At 40.1% G+C, this 24,080-nt stretch overlaps 1 protein-coding gene across 6 annotated transcripts in view; it reads left to right on the top strand.

Annotated features, from left to right (window-relative positions):
- ANAPC1 (anaphase promoting complex subunit 1) overlaps positions 1-24,080 on the top strand; it is a 100,166-nt gene that overhangs the window by 59,771 nt on the left and 16,315 nt on the right. For 5 of the 6 annotated variants that reach the window (XR_006343702.1, XM_043918781.1, XM_043918782.1 and 2 more), the window contains exons 34-45: positions 662-736; positions 7,610-7,686; positions 8,224-8,314; positions 8,411-8,464; positions 9,311-9,504; positions 14,172-14,258; positions 16,105-16,222; positions 17,548-17,625; positions 17,980-18,047; positions 19,005-19,143; positions 21,046-21,132; positions 22,305-22,400. Coding sequence is in view for 5 of the 6 variants with exons in the window: in XM_043918781.1 (XP_043774716.1) it covers positions 662-736; positions 7,610-7,686; positions 8,224-8,314; positions 8,411-8,464; positions 9,311-9,504; positions 14,172-14,258; positions 16,105-16,222; positions 17,548-17,625; positions 17,980-18,047; positions 19,005-19,143; positions 21,046-21,132; positions 22,305-22,400 (1,164 nt within the window). In the remaining variant the exon portion in view is untranslated. Of the gene's footprint in view, positions 1-661; positions 737-7,609; positions 7,687-8,223; positions 8,315-8,410; positions 8,465-9,310; positions 9,505-14,171; positions 14,259-16,104; positions 16,223-17,547; positions 17,626-17,979; positions 18,048-19,004; positions 19,144-21,045; positions 21,133-22,205; positions 22,401-24,080 lie in introns of those variants that run through there. The other variant, XM_043918784.1, reaches the window with a different exon arrangement.

Here is a 24,080-nt window from a genome sequence, read left to right as displayed (position 1 = left end):
TTCTCAAATATAGCTGTAGGAATTCCTAAGTAAGGCAACCACATTGATAGGTAGTACTTGGACTAACATTTTAACTTTTCACATTATTATTCAAAGTTCCTAATGAGCAGCAACTCAGTGGGGCTTCATTACTACTTTATTTTACATTTGTTCATTGTTTTTAGGAGTACAGTAATACTATTAAAGATATAATTAGCGACAGTAATTGTTTGACATAACTATCTCAAAATTTTCCTCTTGATATTTAAATGTATGTTTTTAGCATATGATAGTCTTTAAATTCTGTAGACTGATTGTTTTCCTTATGGCTTTTCATTTATGGGGCAAGTTTTAAAAACTTTTCTCCAACTCCTCCAAACTTTGATTGTGAGCAACTCAATTTTAGATTTTTTTGTGATACATCTGTTGGGTTGGCCAAAAGCTTCATTTGGATTTTTCTGTAACATCTTATGTAAAAATGTGAATGAACTTTTTGGCCAGCCTAATAAACCTTCAGTTTATTTTAGTAAGTGGCTTAGGTTGATACTATATACTTAGCTTTATTTTGAAAACTTCCATCAGTTGGGAACTAATTCTTAAATTGTTCTGTTACTGGTATTATCAGTACAAAATCTGTGAACTTCCCCTGCTGTAATTAATTTTTTTGTATTTCATTTTTAAGACGCTTGCTCGATGCCTGATTTTGTGGGATGATATTTTACCAAATTCCAAGTGGGTTGATAGCAACGTTCCTCAAGTACGTATGTATGATAAATAATTATTTTATTTTTAATCATGTAAAATTACGATTTCTTGGGATTTTCTAAAACCCTATAAAATACTTCTTCTTTTGAAGACAATATTGATGATTATGATACTTCTTCAAAACACAGGAACTTCCGTTTTAAGATTGTATGCTAAGCACAGAGCACAACCTTGCTTAAAGAAACCTAAGTGTTTTTGACATTTTTATTCTGGTTAAGTATGCATTTATCAAAGTTAGTACTTTGTGACAATTTTTTGTCTTACTGTATATAAGTTGTTTTAATTATTTTATGGCATGTTTTAATTATTTTATGGCATGTTTTAATTATTTTATGGCATATTTACCCAGTAAGCCAAGTAGTTAAAAAATAAGCAGACTCTTGTAAAAACTACAAATATTGTAAATATTGTAACTAAATATTGCCCTTTAATTAACTGTCCATGTCCTTGTTACTGTTTTATTTGGAAAAGAAATCCTTAAGAGTGTTAGAATGCTCCTCCAATGTTTTAATAAGAAAATTCCAAAATAAAGGTTGAAAGAATGTTACACAAACACTCATACAGCCAGTTAGCTTCTGCAGTTAACATTTTACTGTATAAGCTTGCCTGATGTAGAACTCCTTATTAATGGAGTCAGTATATACCCTTTTGTATAAGACTTCTTTCATTCAGCATGGTTTTGAGATACTACTGAGTGTATCAGTAGTTCGGCCGTTGTTGTTAAGTGGTATCCTATTGTATGAATATACCACAGTTTCTTTTTCCATTCTCTTTTGAGAATTCTCTTCTCTTTTCCCATTCACACCTGGGTTGGTTCTAGGTTTTGGTTATTATCAAGCTACCATAAATACAATTTGTGGACTTCTATTCTAATTTCTCTTGAGTGTTTACTTAGGATTGGAACTACTAAGGCATACAGTGGACGGTATATTTAGTTTTCTAAGGACAGGTAAACTTCTCTCCACAGACATTGCACCATTTTACCCTTGTAACAATGGTATATGAGAATGCTGACTGCTGCCCATCTTGCCAGTGGTGTTAGTCTTTTTAATTTTAGCTCTGCTCGCTAATACATAATGATATTTTCCTGTAGCTTCATTTTGCATGTTGAGAAAGTTTTCATTTGCTTCTTGCTTCTTCATATGTCTTTTTTATAAAGTGTCTATTTATATCTTTTTCCCATTAAAAAAAAAATTTTGTGTGTCTTACTGAGTTGCTAGAATTTTTAATATATTCTGGAAACCTGTCCTTTATCAAATAAATGTTTTGCAAATATCCCTCCTAACCTATGGCTTGCCCATTCATTTTCTTAGTAACATTTTTGATGAGCATAAAATTTAAAAAATTTGATAATGCCTAATTTATCAGTTTTTAATTTTATAGTTGTTGCTTTTTTGTGTCCTTGGGAAAAAAATTTGACTAACCTGAAGATTTTTTTTCTAAAGCCCAGTGTTTTGGCTTTTATGTATAATTATGTAATTTATCTCAGTAATTTTGTTTATGATATGAGGATAAGGGTTAAGGCTTCCATTTTTAAAAAAAAATATATTTAGTTGTGCCAACGCCATTTGTATTCCTTCTTTTCCTTATTGTATTCCTGTGATTCCTCTGTCAAAAATCAGATGACTATTGTATTTTATACCATTTCTACAGATTGCATAGTTTCTATGAATTTATCTTTATGTTCACTTACTGTTTTTCAGGCATTTCATTTTCCTATTTAAGTCCATTAAGTGAATTTAAAATTTTCATTTTTATACTTTGCTGTTGTAAAATTTGCATTTTTCCTTTTTAAATAATTTCTACTTTTTTCTTTTTTTAATATAACTTTTTTTTTAAGTTTCATACTTTTTCTGATGAGATTTTCTATCTTTTCATTAATTATGAGCATATTATCCTTCCAGTTAGAAGAGCTGCTTTAAAATCCTTCTCTTCTCATGCCAAGAGCGTGGTCATTTCAGGATGATTTTCTGTGGTCTTTTCTCCTGGAAGTATGTCGTTTTTCTTTTTCTTACGTGAAGTAATTTTGATTTGTGTCTGAGACATTGTACATTTTTTTTTTTAAACCCATGTATTTGGAAATTAAATGTCCACTTTTAAATGATGGCTGTATCTAAGAAGCCATGACAAGGAAAATTAGAAAATATTTGTAACAGAGTAAAAATGTGCATGTTGCTTTTTGAAGACTCTAGTGTCTGTTGTATTCCTCTTTGGAGTGTTGATACATAAGTACATACATGCATACTTATCTTTATGTGTGTGTATACATAAATACATATACATACACACACAAATCATTTTGCTTTAAAGCAGCAGTTAATTTACTTGGAATCAAATGTCAAACCCTGTCTCTTGGGTGCCAGTTCTAATCTCAGTTGAGTTCTTTAATTTTGTGGGGGCTGAGTCTGCCCTCATCACATGGTTCGTGGGTTAAGCAGGCATTTAACTCTTTGCATATTTAGATGTCAGAAGTAGCAGTTCTTCTGGTAAGTATGCTTTTAAATGTACATTGTAGGATGAAATTATACTTTTTCTTCTATTCCTTCATTCAGCATATGTTTGTCAATCCTTTGCAAATGCAAGACACCATCCTAAATTGTATGCTACATTTAAGATGCATCTGGCATGTAGACTGATTTTGAGAAGACTTTAGTTTACTAAGTTTAGTTTTGTTTAGTTTTTTTCGTTTTCAAAGCGAGGTTAAACATGTACACAAATAACTGTTTTCAAATGGAAAGTGAAAATTCATGTAAGTTCTTTTTTTATGTAACTTCTTTTTTAAAAATTTTGTGGAAATGTAGTCCTTGGGCTTTAATATAGTTATCTCTCTGATATTCCTTTTACTTCAGACTTAATAATTTTAAATTTGGTCTTTATTATATTAGGGTTACCCAGTAGGGTATATAACAGGTTCACAGTTCTGTTGGTTGATATGCCTCTCTCTCTCTACTTTCTCCTAGCTTCCACCCAGTTATCTCATTGATTCTGTAGCTGGGCCACTTGTAGGAACCAACTTAGCATCAAAAATGGGTTAAAAAGGTCACTTTATAAACTGCTTATTTGTTTGAACTTAAGGCATGTATCAAATATAGTAACTAACATCTTCCTAAAAAAGCTTTACACGGCAGCCTGTTTCTCTTTTTCTTTCTTTCTTTATTTTTTCTTCAATGTTGTGCTATTAATTGTTCAAGTATTGGCCCTGGTGTATGGGTGGGAACGATGTACTACTTTTGATTATTGTACGTCAGGACTCCTCACGGCCGGCTACCGGATCTTTTCCATCTTTCATTTCTAGCAACTCGCACACAGTAGCTAGAGCTCAGTACCTCACCGTTACGTTGAGAGAGGACAGACTGGTCCAAAACCACCCTTGCTAGTAAGAGGTGGGGCAAAACTGAAACCAGCTGTTAGGCCTTCAGAGCTTGAGATTTTTTTTTCCCACTATTTATTAATATTTGTTGCGCTGGGTCTCGGTTGCGGCGTGCGGGATCTTCGGTCTTTGTGTTGTGGCATGCAGGATCTCCATTTGTGGGGTGCAAACTCTTAGTTGCAGCATGTGGGATCCAGTTCCCCTACCAGGGATCAATTTGCACCGGAAGTGTGAGTCTTGGCCAGGGAAGTCCTGAGAGCTCGGGATTTCTGCCTTAGACCCTGGGGGTCCAGTGGCTAAGACGCCGCGCTCCCAATGCAGGGGCCCTAGTTTGATCCCTAGGGGTCCAGTGGCTAAGACGCCGCGCTCCCAATGCAGGGGCCCTAGTTTGATCCCTAGGGGTCCAGTGGCTAAGACGCCGCGCTCCCAATGCAGGGGCCCTAGTTTGATCCCTGGGGGTCCAGTGGCTAAGACGCCGCGCTCCCAATGCAGGGGCCCTAGTTTGATCCCTAGGGGTCCAGTGGCTAAGACGCCGCGCTCCCAATGCAGGGGCCCTAGTTTGATCCCTAGGGGTCCAGTGGCTAAGACGCCGCGCTCCCAATGCAGGGGCCCTAGTTTGATCCCTAGGGGTCCAGTGGCTAAGACGCCGCGCTCCCAATGCAGGGGCCCTAGTTTGATCCCTGGGGGTCCAGTGGCTAAGACGCCGCGCTCCCAATGCAGGGGCCCTAGTTTGATCCCTAGGGGTCCAGTGGCTAAGACGCCGCGCTCCCAATGCAGGGGCCCTAGTTTGATCCCTAGGGGTCCAGTGGCTAAGACGCCGCGCTCCCAATGCAGGGGCCCTAGTTTGATCCCTAGGGGTCCAGTGGCTAAGACGCCGCGCTCCCAATGCAGGGGCCCTAGTTTGATCCCTAGGGGTCCAGTGGCTAAGACGCCGCGCTCCCAATGCAGGGGCCCTAGTTTGATCCCTAGGGGTCCAGTGGCTAAGACGCCGCGCTCCCAATGCAGGGGCCCTAGTTTGATCCCTAGGGGTCCAGTGGCTAAGACGCCGCGCTCCCAATGCAGGGGCCCTAGTTTGATCCCTAGGGGTCCAGTGGCTAAGACGCCGCGCTCCCAATGCAGGGGCCCTAGTTTGATCCCTAGGGGTCCAGTGGCTAAGACGCCGCGCTCCCAATGCAGGGGCCCTAGTTTGATCCCTAGGGGTCCAGTGGCTAAGACGCCGCGCTCCCAATGCAGGGGCCCTAGTTTGATCCCTAGGGGTCCAGTGGCTAAGACGCCGCGCTCCCAATGCAGGGGCCCTAGTTTGATCCCTAGGGGTCCAGTGGCTAAGACGCCGCGCTCCCAATGCAGGGGCCCTAGTTTGATCCCTAGGGGTCCAGTGGCTAAGACGCCGCGCTCCCAATGCAGGGGCCCTAGTTTGATCCCTAGGGGTCCAGTGGCTAAGACGCCACGCTCCCAATGCAGGGGCCCTAGTTTGATCCCTAGGGGTCCAGTGGCTAAGACGCCACGCTCCCAATGCAGGGGCCCTAGTTTGATCCCTAGGGGTCCAGTGGCTAAGACGCCACGCTCCCAATGCAGGGGCCCTAGTTTGATCCCTAGGGGTCCAGTGGCTAAGACGCCACGCTCCCAATGCAGGGGCCCTAGTTTGATCCCTAGGGGTCCAGTGGCTAAGACGCCACGCTCCCAATGCAGGGGCCCTAGTTTGATCCCTAGGGGTCCAGTGGCTAAGACGCCACGCTCCCAATGCAGGGGCCCTAGTTTGATCCCTAGGGGTCCAGTGGCTAAGACGCCACGCTCCCAATGCAGGGGCCCTAGTTTGATCCCTGGTCAGGGAACTAGATCCCACATGCTGCAACTGAAAGATCCTATATGCCACAACTAAGACTTGGCACAGCCAAATAAATAAAGATTAGGGGAAAAAACGAGCAGTTTGGGGGTCTTTTCTTGTTCGTTCCTGTGCGCCTCAGCCTGCTTATAAGTGATTACATGTTTCCCTTTGATTTCTCCTTACATTTCTTACTATTTTTTTTAAACTTAGGAGGCTGTAGAAAAGACAACAAGGGCTAGGCTGTTCCCCGCCTCCCACACACAGTTATTATAACTCAAGTTTTTAGTGATGCTTTTAAGTGGTTTATGATCAAGGGTGATCATGTGATAGGAATGGTGCAGATCTATAATAATGATAATAATAGCAACTAACACAAAGAATATGTGCCAGGTATTAATTTTAAGAGCTTTGAGTAGGTTAAGTCTTCTAATTCTCACAGAAACCTAGAAGGTAGGAATATAATTTTTGCTTGTTTTGCAGATGTGGTCCCAGGGCTAATGTGTGGCCCTGCTTCGATTAGAGCCTAGGCCTTTAAGTGCCAGGCTATATGCTTTTGAAGATAAAAAGGAACTTGTTACTGCCTGCTTTCAAAATAGAAATATTTGATTCCTGTATGATATTATTGCTAATTTATATAGTGAATGTTATAATTAGGTTATCCATGTTTATATTAACTGCTTACTTTGGAGTTATATCAGTTTTTCAGAATGTCATTCAATTTCTAAGTAGATACATTTCAAGTTAAAAATAAAGACAAGAGGAAGAAAGATGGAAGTAGTTATCAGCCTGTATTACATAGCCAACATAGTTGCTTACCTCATTGAGATTATGAAAGGGAGAAGGTATTTCAAGGTTTTTTCTTGATTTGGTGGTGTCCAGTACATAAGAAGATTGTATCATAAGCGACTCTGAATACTTCTTGTTGGTTTATTAACTGTCTTGTTGGTTTATTATAGAAAGCATCCTGAAATGTCTTCTAAAAAGAGTCAGGAATAAATAAATCTTCATAGTTTGTCTTCTATGTGCTTGCATTCATAAGTTTTAGAAAATATATAGCTTTATCTTTTTTATTTGTATTTAAGTGAAGAGAAATCAGTTCGTGGTTTTAAAGTTAGATATTCTCTGTATTTTTTAAAAAATAAATTCCTGTTCATACTAAAAGGAAAGAGATGGATTTCTAAGCAATAGTTAACAAATTAGCATATTGACAGTTTGGGTGATTAATATGGTAACTAACCTTATCTTTGGTAGGTAGGTAGGCTTACTGCTGGAAACATTCATGAGTCAGAAATATATGTCTCTGGTTAAGAGTTCTCTCCAACTGCTTTTTTCTACTTTCCCGCTGCTTCCCCTCACTCCTGCCGCCGGTCTCCTCTGTGGCCGTCATCTTTGCATTTCAGTTCACTGGCATGAAATATTGTTACTCTGTTACTGCTTCAGAATATATTCAAGTTGTCCAGTTTATATTTGTTCAGTGCTGTTGAGGTATTTGCCCCATCTTAGATCTGAAATTGGATTGCAGTCAGTGTGATTAAAATATAGGCCTTTGAATGAGATGGTTTGGTAAAGCTTATGTAAATACGGCCATAAGCAGTATGTTATTATTCAGATTACTGGATACTTGTAACTTGAATGTTAATATCCAAGTGTTCTGCTTTCTGTCTTGACAGATTATAAGAGAAAATAGTATCTCTCTCAGTGAGATTGAATTGCCTTGCTCAGAGGATTTGAATTTGGAAACTTTGTCGTAAGTCCTGAAATATCTAATACACATTAGCTATTCCAGTATCTGTCGGATAAATGAGTTGAAATTTATTGTGCAAGAGAAATGCTGGCCTTGATTTGAGTGATTATTCTAAATTCCCCATGTTCCTAACCATGGTTTATCAGATGTTCAGAAGTTTGTTTTTTTATTTCGTTATCTAGAGCATAGAATTTTTACCCTCATAAAACAGTGTCAGAGATTTAACTTGTGTATGTTCCTTTTTTATCCTTTTCATTAAAAAAATTCTCAGTGATTGTTAGAAATTATCGTCTTTTGCTGCATATGAGACAGTGCAGGCATGAGGCAGACTTTATCAGCTAGAGCCACATGGTGCTTCTGCTGAAGGAAAGCAGATGTAAACCTGCCCAGTTGATTGAGTATAGCCACATTTGAGCATTCCTAGAAATAAACTAATTTAGAGAACAGGAGTATTTATTATTTGCATCCCCAGACGATAGTAATAATGAATTTTAAAGCAAAGCAAGGAGAGTATTTCAATCTGTTGTGATCTGTTTTCAGGCAGGCACATGTCTACATCATTGCAGGAGCTTGTTTGTCTCTGGGTTTTCGATTTGCTGGCTCAGAAAACTTATCAGCATTTAACTGTCTGGTAAGAAATATCTTCATCTACTCTGTTCTGTTTTCTTTTTTACAGAGCCTTAGTATGCGTCTTTAACCTAAAATTTTTTCTTTTGTTTTTTTCCAGCATAAATTTGCAAAAGATTTTATGACTTATTTGTCTGCACCTAATGCTTCTGTAGTAAGTCTTTTTATGATGGTTCTCCTTGGGAATAAAATTAAACTTGAAGAAAATTCACTGACAATTCAACTACTTATGTGTTGCCAAGTATCTATACAGTCTTTGAATTTAGAATGGGAGATTTGAGGCTTTGGCTCATCTTTGTATTTTAGTTCTGGGATATTTGTTGAGAATGTGACTAAGAAATAAAGGCATTTATTTCTTATGATGAGAGAATAATTAAGAAAAACCATGACCTTCATGGATTGTCATATCTTATGCCATTCTCAGTACTGAATGTTGATAACTGCTTGTTGGAGAAATTACCTAGAAAAAATACAGTTGCTATTGAGGATTGCTGCTCTGATGATAGTAAGACCACAAGGTTTTATTTCCTGGTTAAAAAAACACATTTAATTAACATTATTTATATTAGAAAATTGGCAGCATCAAAAAAATCTAAAAGTAGTCAAAAAGTGGACTATGGTATATCTGCATTGTTACATAGAGGAGCTATCAACAGCGTGTTGTGTAAGAATTTTTACTAGTGAAGATTGCTTATAATAAAATAGATTAAAAACTTAAAATGCTATATGTAATAATATCTCAATTCCATTTAAAAGATAGATACTATAGGTAAGATTTGGGGAAAAAGCCAAAATGTTTATGACTTTTAGTATTCCAAGTAACTGTTATTTCCTTCTTGATACCTTATTGTCTGAATTTTCCACCTGGAACTTAAATGTCATAATCAGAGAAAATGTTTTTTCAGTTTTTAAGTTGTGATCATCTGTAGCCTAATGCTGGTGCTTTAGTCTTGGTGATAAACTAGCACACTGATGTGGGTGTCGTCTCCTGTGTCCCCAGACGGGTCCTTACAACCTGGAGACTTGCCTGAGCGTGGTCCTGCTGTCTCTTGCCATGGTGATGGCTGGCTCGGGGAACCTGAAGGTTCTGCAACTTTGTCGCTTCTTACACATGAAGACAGGTGGTGAAATGAACTATGGCTTCCACTTAGCCCATCACATGGCCCTCGGACTTCTGTTTTTGGGAGGAGGCAGGTAATATAGTTTAACCGTCAGTTAATTTATGCCCCATAGTCAGTTAATTTATGCCCCACTATGGGGGGCTTCCCTAGTAGCTCAGTTGGTGAAGAATCTGCCTGCAATGCAGGAGACCTGGGTTCAATCCCTGGGTCAGGAAGATCCCCTGGAGAAGGGAAGGGCACACATTCCAGTAGTCTTGCCTGGAGAATTCACAGACCCAGGACCTGGTGGGCTACAGTCCATGGGATCACAAAGAGTTGGACACGACTGTGCGACTAGCTTTTTTCTTCTTTAGGAGAGTTACCGTCCTCTCTCTAACGCATGTGGCATCACTGCCTTTCTCAGAAGAGTCTGTACTCAGTACTTCATTGTATCACTTCTTGTTCCCCACTTTTGAATGATTTTAACGTCTACTAAATTGCTGTCTCATAAAAGGCATGAACACTGTCAGTCACCAAAGCCTATGAGATTTGCTGGTTTCAGTTTTCTTGCTCTCTTTCTAGCACCTGTCATTCCTGACCACCTCATCCTTTTATATGACTTCCCTGGCTTTTAATGATCTGTTTTGGATAAAATACACTTACAGATTACTGTGCAAGGCATAGGGGCATGACTTAATGAACTACCTACAATTTGAGAATCTCTTAGATCTTCCATAGAGCAAGATGTCACTCAGAATATCCATCTCCAACTGCTGTACCCCTTCCAATTTACTGTTACTTTATTCTGCCCAAAACATAACTGCCCTGTAGGCTTCTAGCACTTTAGACTGGTTTTGAAATTAAAATGGAATCATATACTATGTCCTTACGTACTTTAATTCTTTAGCTCAGCATTGTGTTTGAGATTCATTCATGTTGCAGATAGTGTTTATTCATGTTTCAGTGCTGTTGAATCCCACTGTATGGTTATACCACAGTTATTCATTTGCTCTGTTAGTGATGGGTATGCTTGTTTTCTAGTTTGAAACTGTTAGGAATATTCTTGTACATGTTTTTGATTTTGTTGTGTACAGATCTGTGAGTAGAACTGGGTCATTGGGTGTGTATGTCTTTTATATTTCAGTGGATAATGCCATCAGTACTCCAAAGTGGTTTTACCATTTTATATAACCATCAGCATCATGTAAATTTCCAGTTACTCCCCATCCTGGTCATCACTTGCTGTTGTTAGCCTTTCTTTTAGCCATTGGGTAGTAGTATCTCATTTTGTTTTTAATTTCCACTTTCTTGAATAATGGTATGTGGCACCTTTTTATAGCTTTGATGGTCAACTGAAAATGTCCTTTGGTGATGGCCAAATCTCTTGCTACCCATTTTCATATTGGTTTATTCATTAAAAAATTTTTATTTGTGGTTTAATGTACATAAAATTTATCATCTTAACTGTTTTTAAGTGTATAGTCAGTAATATTAGATATATCCACATTGTTGTACAACCAATCTCCAAAGCCTTTTCATTTTGCAAAACTGAAACGCTATCAGTTCAGTTCAGTTGCTCAGTCATGTCCGACTCTTTGCCACCCCATGGACTGCAGCACGCCAGGCCTCCCTGTCCATCACCAACTCCCGGAGCTTACTCAAACTCTTTTGTTCTTCGAGTCGGTGATGCCATCCAACCATCTCATCCTCTGTCGTCCCCTTCTGCCCTCAAGCTTTCCCAGCATCAGGGTCTTTTCAAATGAGTCAGCTCTTCGCATCAGATGGCCAAAGTATTGGCCTGATGTGTGTGAAGAGCATCAGTCCTTCCAATGCACATCCAGGACTGATCTCCTTTAGAATGGACTGGTTGGATCTCCTTGCAGTCTAAGGGGCTCTCAAGAATATTCTCCAACACCACAGTTCAAAAGCATCAATTCTTTGGCGCTCAGCTTTCTTTATAGTCCAACTCGCATACCCATATATGACTACCGGAAAAACCATAGCCTTGACTAGATGGACCTTTGTTGACAAAAGTAATGTCTCTGCTTTTTAATATGCTATCTAGGTTGGTCATAACTTTCCTTCCAAGGAGTAAGCGTCTTTTGATTTCATGACTGCAGTCACCATCTGCAGGGATTTTGGAGCCCAGAAAAATAAAGTCTGACACTGTTTCCACTGTTTCCCCATCTATTTGCTGTGAAGTGATGGGACCAGATGCCATGATCTTAGTTTTCTGAATGTTGAGTTTGAAGCCAGCTTTTTCACTCTCCTCTTTCACTTTCATCCAGAGGCTTTTTAGTTCTTCACTTTCTGCCATGAGGGTGGTGTCATCTGCATACCTGAGGTTATTGATATTTCTCCCAGCAATCTTGATTCCAGCTTGTGCTTCATCCAGCCCAGCGTTTCTCATGATGTACTCTGTATATAAGTTAAATAAGCAGGGTGACAATATACAGCCTTGATGTACTCCAGAACTCTATACCCCCTAAGCAAGTACTCTTCATTTCCCCTCCTTGCTCTCCTGGCAAACAGTGTTGTACTTTCTGTTTCTATTAATTTGACTATTCCATATTAGTTTATCATTTTGATTCCAAGACCTTTGTTAGTTCTTTATGTTGTAGTTATCTTCTATTCTGTGGCTTACCTTTTTAACTCTCTTAATGTTATCTTTTGATGAACAGAATTATTAATATTTTTCTTTGATGGTTTATATTTTTTTGTCCTTTTGATGAAATATTTCCTTACCCACCAGAAATGAAGATATTCTCTTATTTATCTTCTAGAAGTTTTCAGCCTTTCCATTCACATTCGGATTTCAGAACTGATTTTCTGTGTCCCTGCCCACCCCCAATTGACACTCTGCTGTTGACAAAAAGTTATCGTTTCTCCACTCTTTGGCAGTACCACCTTTGTTGTAAATTAAGTGTCCATGTACATGTGTTTGTTTCTGGGCTGTTATGTTCAGGTGTCTATTTTTCTATACTTGCACAGTACCACAGTTGACTTAATTATTGTAGTTTTTATAATAAGTCTTGATATCCAGTAGAGTAAATCCTCCAAAGTGAGCTTTGTTCTTCGAAAATATATTTTTCTGTTCTTGGCTCTCTACATTTTATATAAATAGTGGAATTTGTTTGTGATTTTTCCAAACTAAATAACATGATTAAATATTGATCAGAATTGCATTGAATCTTTCCACTGGTTTGGAGGAATTGAAATCTGACATCATTGAATCTTAAAGCCTATGAGTATAGTGTTATCCTTTCATTTATTTAGCTCTAGAGTATGTGACCTTGGACAACTGACACGAAATCTGTAAGTCAGTAGTTATTTTATACTATTGAGAGTGAATTAAACATTGGAACTCACTCTTCCAGAAGTACAAAAAGTCAAGATTGTTAAAGATGTGCATTCATTTCCTTTTGACACATTTTGTAGAAGTTTTATCTTTTAGTTGTTTAAAACTAAGGATGGTTAAGGAAATACTATCATAAAATCCTACTTTTTAAAATATATTTTCCTTTCAAAATAAGCATCTTATTCATCTTATTCTCTTACTCAATCTCATGTTTTGTCATCACATGCTGTAGGACCCTGCTTGCTCTGCTTTCATATTGAGTAGTTTTTCTCCCATTCTGCCCATTCTGCTGCTGCTCTTCTAGTGATTGTTTTGAGTGATTGTGTGTACTCTATGACAAGGTTTACATTTCTCTTAGCATAGTTAACCCTTATGCATAATCTCAAAATTTCTAACATTAGTATCCAATGTTTATCTTTGGATTTATCAGAATGGTAAAGAGAAAATGGCCCAGCTTATGCTCATGTCAAAATAGATGTATTTCCGTGTTTTAAATTTTGAAATCTCTTCTTCATAAAATATATATGTGTATAATAAATACTGAATTCTTACTTGATACCCTAATTATTAAAAGAGCTAGGGAACGCAATATGGGGATGTCTCCATGTATGTGTGTAATAAAAGTATGCATATGGAGCAGTGACGGCAGGGGTTCTATGTGATGTCCAGAATCGTCTTTATTTCAGAATGTTTGCAGGAAAAACCAAAACTTCAGTCATCCTGTTTGCCATACTGAATTTAAGCAACAGTAAAATATTAATTTAAGGAAAATCTCAAAAGGTTTTACTTTACTAAGAGTGTATGGCCTTTATAAGATAAGTTTATCATACCGATAATGAACAAAAGCTTGTTTTTCACGGAATAGTTGTTTATTCATTCATTGTAACTTTTTAATGATAGCTTTTGCTTGTTTTATTTAGTCTAGCATTCTAAGGAAATGCCTATGCTTTACAGAAAGGAAAAAAGTGTTTGAGATACCCAGTAAGAAAAAACACTGTATGTTTAGAAGTAAGTTTCAGCATTCTATTAACAGGTATATATAAAACTGGAGAAGAAATCAGTGTACTTTACACATGACTTTTTCAGTATCTCTAATCTCTACAGTTGCACTCATTGTTCTCACCGCTGTTCTCTTTTAGGTCAGAACTTTGCTTTCTAATGTGAAGTTTTGAAGTGTAACATTTGTGATGTGTCACTTCTGCTTTAAATAGTAGATGATGTTGAAATGGCTTAAGGACTGACTAAAATGTTCCCATTGATGACGCACCCACAGTGATCAGTGCATTAGTTTCATCAATGGACCTTGCCACGAGACCCCAGTTTCCCGTCTCAAGTCTGCTGTGAAAGCTGAAGGTTTGCGCTGTGTGATGAGTAATGCCTGTCCCTCCGCGTTTGTTCCGCAGGTACTCTCTGAGCACGTCAGACTCGTCCATCGCCGCCCTCCTGTGTGCCCTCTACCCCCACTTCCCAGCTCACAGCACTGACAACCGGTGAGCCTAGGGTGTTCCTCACGTGGCCTTTCTTCAGTTATCTTGGGGGAGGGGAGTCATCTGATGGTGTTTTGGCTCCACGGACTCATTTCCAAATTCGATATACTCTGTTCTTAAACTTAGTCATCTTCCTGGGTAAATCTTTTTAAAAAGCTTTTCTCGCAAAATATTAAGCCAGAAGAGAACTTTGGGCTTCTGATTCCTGACCAGCCTTCTCCCATTCTCCAGTCAGTTGAACTGCTCTAAACCCAGAAGTAGGCCAGACCAGGGGTATCATTAGGGAAAAACTCATCATGCAGAAGATAGAAGCAGGAGAAACTGAATACACTTTGGCCAAAGTATTTAATTCTGAGAGAGGAATTTATCTGATTTAGTGGCAATGTCTGTATGAATTCCGTTTGCTCCCTCTTTGAATGCTGAGAAGTTTTGTTTAACTGGCAAAGAAGGGACAAGAAAATGCAGCAAAGAATTAGTTTAGAAATGGCAGTAATGAGTAGAACCCTACGCATGGAGAAGCCGTCTAACACAGCAGCTCTGACATCCAGGACGCTCTGAGAGCTCATCTGCAGGCAGCCCCAGTGGTCTGCCCGGGAAGGAGCAAGAGAGGGGGGCCCACAGTAACTGAGCCGTCACTCAACTACCGTGTCACGTGCAGCCAGTCACGACAGGAAGACCACCTTCACAGAAGTAGCCTGATGTGAAGTCCAAACTGCACTTTCTTTCTTAAAATTTCTTTGGCCTCACCACACCACATGTGGGATATTAGTTCCCTGACCAGGGATCAAACTCACACCCCCTGCATTGGAAGCACTGAGTGTTAACTGCCAGGGAATCTCTGAGGTCCAAACTTTAATGATAGATGGTGCATAAGAATATTGTTAAATTAGTATAACTCTGATGAGTGGTCTCTTACTTGTAAGTTTAGGGAAGATTGTTTTGAGTTGTTGGAAGTCAGCTTTCGATTACGGTACAAGGGGGATGGTTAGATAGCATCACCGACTCAGTGGCCATGACTTTGAGCAAACTCCAGGAAACGGTGGAGGACAGAGGAGCCTGGCATCGTGCAGTCCGTGGGGTCTCGAAGAGTCCGACGTGACTTTGCGACTGAGCAACAGTAAGAAAGAGCTGCCCTCACATATGGCGCTGGTCACAGTGTCAGCTGTTTTAGACAGGACAGCTTGGCGATAAGCACCAAGAGCCTCTGTAACTACTACACACCAGTTTTTCTCAGGAGAGAATTTTTGGGTCAAGGGTCTCATGTCTCTAATTTCTTTTTTTAATTAATTAATTTGTTTTACTTTACAACATTGTATTGGTTTTGCCATACACTGACTTGAACCCGCCATGGGTGTACATGTGTTCCCCATCCTGATCCCCCCTCCCACCTCCCTCCCCATCCCATCCCTCAGGGTCATCCCAGTGCACCAGCCCCGAGCACCCTGTCTCATGCATCGAACCTGGACTGGCGATTCGTTTCACATATGATAATTTACATGTTTCAGTGCTATTCTCCCAAATCATCCCGCCCTCGCCCTCTCCCACAGAGTCCAAAAGACTGTTCTATGCATCTGTGTCTCTCTTGCTGTCTCGCATACAGGGTTATCATTACCATCTTTCTAAATTCCATACATATGTGTTAGTATACTGTATTGGTGTTTTTCTTTCTGGCTTACTTCACTCTGTATAATTTATAAAGAGAATTTCTCTATTATGTTTTAATTGAATCTCATCATTGTCCTTTAGGACTTCCGTCCTGGATGGGTATCACTCGGCTCTGATGTGCCTCAGCTCGTAGGCTGCTGTGCTGTCTCCTGTTGTTACGGCCTTTTGTGTTTTCCGTAAACAGGTATCACCTCCAGGCTCTCCGGCACCTGTACGTGCTGGCTGCAGAACCCAGACTGCTGGTGCCCGTGGATGTGGACACAAACATGCCCTGCTACGCCCTATTAGAAGTGACCTATAAGGTAGCTCTCTCCCTCTCTTGCTTTGTTGTTTTTTTTTTGGCCACTTATCCATCTTTGCACATCAAAGTATTTTGAAAGCGTTGTCCTTTAAAAGATGACAACAGTGAGTTGAGTTCTCCTAAAAATTGAAGCCTGCACAGTTAATGTATATCCTGCCAGGCCGTTAAGGCTCATTTGTAGCCTTCAGATGTAATAGTTTAGGGGCTGTCAGCTGCTTTTTGGTTTTTAGAGCTTGTATTTTGTAAATGCCCCTGTTACCTTTACATAGCTGAGAGTAGCATTCCAAAAAATGAGGGAGTTAGAATAATTTTTGGATGTCAGCATAGTGCTTCAGAGTATGTGATGAGAGCTTTGATTTACGTGCATGGATAGATTTTAAGTCATTAGGTCCGTCCTTCTGGGCTTCTCAAGTGACTCAGTGGTAAAGAGTTCATCTGGCAATGCAGGAGACATAGGAGACGTGGGGTCGATTCTTGGGTCAGGAAAATCCCCTGGAGAAGGAAATGGCAACCCAGTCCAGTGTTCTTGCCTGGAAAATCCCATGGATAGAGGAGCCTGGCGTCATAAGAGGAGGAGTCCATGGGGTCATAAAGAGTCGGACACGACTGAGCATGCATGCACATCCTCCCTTCAGAAAATTGTTTGGTACCTTCTGAGTATCAGAACTGTGCTAGGGAGTTCCCTTGTGGCCTAGTGGTTAGGATTTTGAGCTTTCACTGCTATGGCATGGGCTTAATCCCTAGTCAGGAAACAGATCCCATGAGCCATGTGGTGTGATCAAAACAAACAGGAAAACAAAAAAATAACAAACCCCATAACTGCTAGGTTCTGGGATACAAAGTTGAGGTGACTGTCATTTTCCTTAAGGAATGTCTGTCACTGAAGAGTTAGGCTTGGATTCAGTAAGAGAAGCCTGCGATAATTGGAGGCTTGTGTGGGGCCGGGGGAGCTGACACGTGCTCTTATCCAGCACTCCTGGCAGTTGGGAGGCCATCATGGTAGACACGGCGTCTGGACTGAGATTCACCAGCCGGGCCGAGCACGTTCCTGGCAGAGAAGATGGTGTGCAGGAAGCCAGGGGCCTCCTGCAAGGGCAGAGGCGCAGGGCTGCTGGCCGGTGGCGCGCGGGCTCGGAGCCCTGGCGGGTGGTGCAGGCCCTGCCAAGGGCGGCAGGGGGCAGCCCCGTCAGACTTGGGTGTCAGAGAGGGCTGTGTGCTGTTGACAGGCTGTCTCCAGCCTGCGGGGGAGGGAGAACATAGAGTGTGAACGTTGTTTGTACTTTTCCCCTAACTATATAGTAACTGGTGACTCTTCTATTCGTGAAGGGCACTCAGTGGTATGAACAAACCAAAGAAGAATTGATGGCCCCCACCCTTCTTCCAGAACTCCACCTTTTAAAACAGGTGAGTAGGATATGAATAGAGGGATTTATCAAGGGGTAAATTCAACCAGAATAACATAGCATTAAAGATAGCCCAAGAAAAGCCTGTGCGTTCTCACTGTTCTCTAAGAAACGGGCAAGCAGCAGCAGGAGGAATAGTCCTGAGGAAGAGAGAGGGTCCCCACTGGGAGCTCTTTACTGAGTGCTGAGGTGGCCTGAGAGATGACTCACGTGTTCACTTGGAAATGGGCGTGTTAACCTCTCGCCATCTCTTTCTAGCCCAGTTTATTCTCATTTCCTCTGAGAAGCATGGCTTTCATGTTATCTACTAACACTTCCCCAGGATTGGATTGACTGTTTACATTTATCTTGGCAGATTAAAGTTAAAGGCCCAAGATACTGGGAACTGCTCATAGATTTAAGCAAGGGAACGCAACACTTGAAGTAAGTGCTTTGAATTTCTCAGATGTGTCTGTGAACGGAATAGAAATATATGGGAAGGTATGAATGATGATAATTATGTGAAATGCTCCTTGTCACCCTTTCATCTCATCCAGGACGATATGTAGCGTGTTGAAGAAGATAGTCTCTCTCTTTGAAAAAGTCCGTAGTAGGAAGTAAAATTTAACATTCAGAAGTCAAACCCTAATTATTAATTCACTGAGAAACTTGAGTAACTTAAATTGGGACAGTCATGGAATTGTATTTTGGAGCAATAATGAAAGATTTAATTTAAGAAAATGAAGCTGATTTATATATCCACAGAGGGAACTTTGTGACAGCTGGTGTTTGGCAGGTCACATCTCCTGTTGCATCTCTCTACCATTTTCTGGTTAGATGGCTCTCATAAAATTAAGATGATGTTTGATTGCTTTTGGTTGGACATGGTCATATGCAGATAATTACTTTGATGAACAGAGTGTGCTAATAATTTTTACACTTCAGTTAGCATGTAAATTAAGTCTTTAAATTCGCATAAAGTTTAACAATTTGTAACAGTTTTTACAGTATCATCCTCATTTCTCTTTCTTCCAGACGGTAAGTAGCTGCTTTTTGTATTATTCTGTCTTTAGATTTGCAGCATCTTTTTCTTTTTGCTGTAAACAAATCAGTAGATATTTAAGGGAATACATATTAGATAAAATATCTCCTTTGAAAGTCATACTTGAGCAAATAGTCAGAATGCCACCTTATTTAATAGGTTCCTTGAATCTTGACAGCAGAGAAAAGCAGAACTTGATTATGACTTGTAGGGACTGGTTTAGTTTCAACACAATAAATAATCACATAGCAGAAAGTGGTGAAAACTTTATCTCATGTGAACATAGTATTGGGAACTACATTTCCAGGCAACAACTCCCAGTAATACCTCGTATTAAATCCATTCTTGTTTTCTTTCAGGTCCATTCTTTCCAAGGATGGGGTTTTATATGTTAAGCTCAGAGCAGGTCAACTCTCCTACAAAGAAGATCCAATGGGGTGGCAAAGTTTATTGGCCCAGACTGTAGCTAACAGGAACTCTGAAGCTCGGGCCTTCAAGGTAGTGTGACTGGTAAAAACTAAAGGATATTCTCATCAGAAGAAAAAAAGATTGTAACTAACTGTGATGATGGATGTTAACTAGACTTGTGGTTGTCATTTGTCAGTATATACAGATATCAAATAATTGTTGTTCACCTGAAACTAATAAACTGTTATATATCAATTATATCTCAATTAAAACAAAAACCAAAATTGAACAACGAGAGGGAATAGGTTCAAATCCTACTAGTCCACCCAAAGCATATACTTCTGTCATAACATTTATGGTACTGTTTAGGTAGATCCACTCACTAATCACAGCAGATTATGAAGACTGAACGACCTGGGGCCTGTTGGCTGTTTCATGTGACAGCTGTTATCAAATACAGGCCATCTGCCAGAACTCACAGTCAAAATATATCTTAACGCTAAAAGGAACTTAGCTTAATAGTTAATCCTCAGATCCATTAAGATTTACTTAATTCATGGGAAAAATTAAAAAAATTTTTTTGCAGGGTAGCACTTTTGAGTTCTTATGACTGAGTCTTTATTATAGTTTCCAGAGAATCAATTGAAGTAGTTGACATCAGTGAATTTTGTCAGTATTCAAAAGGATTTTTGGGCAAAGTTTAACTTGAATTTGCACTATTGCTAATTAGCACTAAACCAAAGTGAATGAAAGCGAAAGTCACTCATCTATGTCTGACTCTTTGCAACCCCATGGACTATACAATCCATGGAATTCTCCAGGCCAGAATACTGGAGTGGGTAGCCTTTCCCTTCTCCAGGGGATCTTCCCGACCCAGGAATTGAACTGGGGTCTCCTGCATTGCAGGTGGATTCTTTACCAACTGAACTATCAGGGAAGCCCAATATAAGCCCGATATAAACCAAGGCCCGTCTCAAAGACCCTAATCCAGTTTGTAAAGAAAATAGATAAGTTTAGGCTTGAGTTTTCATGGGGCAAGTGTATGAAAATTAAAAGACCATCTCCATTTCCTGCCTGCCGGGAGTTAGAAGTAAAAATATAAACCTCAGTAGAAAATGGTAAAACCTTCATATTCCATTTTCAGTCTTGAACCTTGAGGGATATTCCTTGTCACCCTTTTTTCCCAATTTTTTTTAGTTGTAAAATACACATAACATAAAACACACTGGCTCACCCCTTTTAAGTGTATAGTTCTTTGGTGCAAAGTACATTCGTATCGCTGTGCTGCCATTACCACCGTCCGTCTCCGAGACTGTCTTTATCTTGCAGAGCTGCGTCTCTGACCCCATTGACACTGATCCCCATTCCCTTCTCCCCAGCCCCTGGCAGCTGCCATTGTACTTTCTGTTTCATGACTCTAGTGACCTTATGACAGCATTTGTCTTTCTGTGAGTGGCTTGTTAGACTGATAATCTTTTTTGCTTAATCTGTTCAGTAATAACTAGTTTCTAGTTTGCCTTTCAGTTAGTTTAAGAAGGAAGGGAAAACCTTTCTGGGGTGACTTCTGTAAGAAACACCTGTTTTTAATCTGCCCTTTGATAAATCAGTAGCTCATGGTAGCTTGTGCAATATATTTCTTAGGAATGATCCCTTATATGTTTAATCTGAAAGGAAGTAATACAAATGAACTTAAAAAACAGAACCAGACTCAGAGTCTTCAAGAACGCGCTTATGGTTGCCAGCGAGAAAGATAGGAGGAAGGGATAGTGAGGGAGTTTGGGATGGGCATGTACAAAAAAAAAGGATAAGTAAGCTGATATTACTAAAAAAAGAAAACAAAAACTTTCAACCCAACAGGTTGATGAAGCTCTAGCAGCCTTGGGTTTTGTGAAAACATTGTGTGAAAAAAAGTAGATTACAGTTGCGTACAATTTGAGTAGTAATGAAAAGAATCTTTATTATCTCACGTATACTTGTTCTTTATTTTTTTAGCCTGAAACAATTTCCACATTCACTTCTGATCCAGCACTTCTGTCATTTGCTGAATATTTCTGCAAACCAACTGTGAACGTTGGGCAGGTATGTATTATGTGGTTTGCTTAGCTCCAAGACTAGGCTTTGTTTCTATCTGCAGACCACCAAAAAAAATCCAAAATATCCTTATCTGTCTTTGATGACATGCCTTAGGCACATTGAATGATTTTTGTTTGGCAAATACAAGTTTTTCATAGTCTAAAACTATTAAATTCAGTCATTTCCTACCTTAATAGTAGAAACAACTTAAAATTTCCAAGACATTAATTTTGATCGCTGGTATTTATGTATTCTTGTAATGATTCTTGTTTCTCTTTATTTTATAACCCTTTTTCTTGGTCATAAAGCTGTTCTCTTCAGGATTCTAAGGGTGCCTGCTAGTAGATTCTTTGATTTATCCATCATCTCAGTTGGCAAGGACTGCATGTGGGAATTTTATGATCTGGGATTGATGGCCTATTGTCTGCAAGTGTGCGTGACCTTGGAAAAATTTTTCAATCTTTTTGAGATGTTGTTTCCTTATTCCTAAAAGTGGGATTATAATATAACCTCTCTTACATTGTTGTTTTGAAAGTAAAATGACAGAACCTTCCTGCCTCTTATTTATTGAATCTTCACTGTGTGTTAGGCACTCTGCTCAGTGTTCTTTGTAATTTTTTTCATTCTAACTCTGACCCTGGGGATGGGTGCTGCCTGCTGAGGAATACTGCCACTCAGACCTGTCACACACCCGGGGTCGCATCGCCAGCAAGGGCTGGGGCCTGTGCTCGGCTGAAGGCCACAGGTCTCTGCTGAAAGCCCGTGCCCGCCCTTGACCCCAGCGGAGCTTGCTGTGTCACCGCCCCAAACCTGCGCTCAGGGCTTCTGCTGCATCTTGGTGGCTGCTGGGCGCCCCTTCTGGATCCTGTTCTCGCCAGCCCACCCCACGGCATAGCTCTGTGATGTCCTGTCTGCTCATTTTACCCAGCTTCTTTCATTCCTCTCCTCCATAGCACTGAGAGCCTTAAGTGTTTCTTGGAACTTAATTTTGATTGTATTTTTATTGGTGTTTAATATTGCATACACTCTGATTTTATAAAGACCTAGCCTTTTTTACCCTTTTATATCATTCACTGCAGAATGTCAGAATGGGCCATCATAGTGACTGTACAGTTGTTCTTTGATTTGATTTCGGAATATACATTGATGTGCTACAAAAAGATTCTGGCTTTCCACAGAAACAGGAGCTTCTGGATCTCTTCTCTTCAGTGCTCTACGAATGTGTGACTCAGGAGACCCCAGAGATGTTACCTGCATACATAGCAATGGATCAGGTATGGTTCAGAAAACCTATTCTAATTCTGATGAGCTTTATCCTGTATTTCAAATAACATGCCAGACAGTACTGTAAGATTCCCTCTATGTCCATGTTTTTAGTTTCTCATTTGCTTTTAGGATCTCAGAAAAGGAATCTCTATCAAAGTTGAAAGCTCTGTATATACCAGAAGCTTAGCGTTTATGATGACAAACAGGCTGTCTTACTCCGAGGGTGCCCATTCTCCCCTCTGGCCTCTTCCTCTGACCAGGAGAGCACGCTTTCTCCCTTTCACACCTAGCATCCTCCTGTGGTCTCTTGCCTCCCTCCTGACAAAGCCTTTTCCTGGAAAAGCTTATGCAAGTGAGTAGTTAGTAAACAAACAGTGTCCTGCTGGTGGCAGTAGTGTGCCACCTGGTGATTAAGCTCACAGAAGTTACAGTGTCAGCATGTGGGGGTTTTGGGAGCTGGAGTTCATCTTAAAAGTTCTTTTGTGTTATTGTTGCTTTAAATTAAGAGTCTAAAAGGGGTAATGCAGAAGATAATGCTCAACAGCTTTCCTAGAAGATTGAACTTATTTATTTTCTTAGGTTATTAGTAATTGTTGTTTTAATTAATAAGTCCTGTCTGTCTGTTTTGTGACCTGATGGATTGTAGCCTGCTAGGCTCCTCTGTCCATGAGATTTCCCAGGCAAGAATACTGGAGTGGGGTGCCATTCTTTCTCCAGGGGATCTTCCTGACCTAGGGGTCGAAATCCCATCTCCTGCATTGGCAAGCAGATTCTTTACCACTGAGCCACCTGGGAAGTCCTATTTAGTAATACATATGGCTTTTTAATATTGTCATATCACTGAGACTCAGATTTGCCATTAAATTAAGTCAGTAGTTTTCTAAGTTGGCTAAAATTTACCTGGGAAATCTTAACAATACAGAGCCTCAAGTCCCCTTCCACAGTTACTGAGTCAGAATTTTGAGATTTAAGTCCAGGATATATAGTTTTAAAAAGCTCGAGTGACTATGATATAATGAGTTCATAGATAAGAATTTGGGACTCAGTGTCAAAGGAAGTAATCGCTAATGTAAAAATAATCTCTCCTGAAGAGCTGAGTGGGAAAATGCAGGAAGTAATTCCCCAAAACCTGTTTTGCATAACAGTTGTAACTAAAAAGGCCGTTTCCAAAACAACCACGTGGGCCTCGAGCGCCCTTACCGTCGGGCACCCACCTTTTTGGGTGGTAAGTGTGTGAGGCCCACACTGGCGCTGCCTCTCACAGTGTGTACAGCAGCCGAGTGATGGGGGGCGTTCTTCAGTTTGTGGTTGGGAGTGTGTTCTTTTCCTATGCTCTGAACTTTTTCCTCTTTGCAGTCATGGGCAGGTACCTATAGTGGAACATCCCTCTGGTTGCAGCCATGGTGACTTTGCAGATGGGTCCCAGGAACAGTATTGTCAGTAATACAGGTTTTGCCTCCTGACTCCTGGGATCCCTGACCTGATCGCAGACATATCATTGTACCAACTTGGGTTTCCCAGAGGGGACTGGCTGAAGACCTATTGGGTCTTCATTTCTCAGAGCCCTTGAGCCAAGAATGAGCTTCGTTTGCCTTCACCATTTTTTATCTGAAGGCTGTTCATGTTCGTTTTGAACAGAGTGGCCGTTACCTAAACCCACTGAAGGGCTTCTCTGTGGGGCAGACTTC

Source organism: Cervus elaphus, chromosome 11 (assembly GCF_910594005.1).
Source record: "Cervus elaphus chromosome 11, mCerEla1.1, whole genome shotgun sequence".
In the NCBI taxonomy this organism is placed as follows: Eukaryota; Metazoa; Chordata; class Mammalia; order Artiodactyla; family Cervidae; genus Cervus; species Cervus elaphus.
This window is presented reverse-complemented; position numbering and strand designations above follow the sequence as displayed.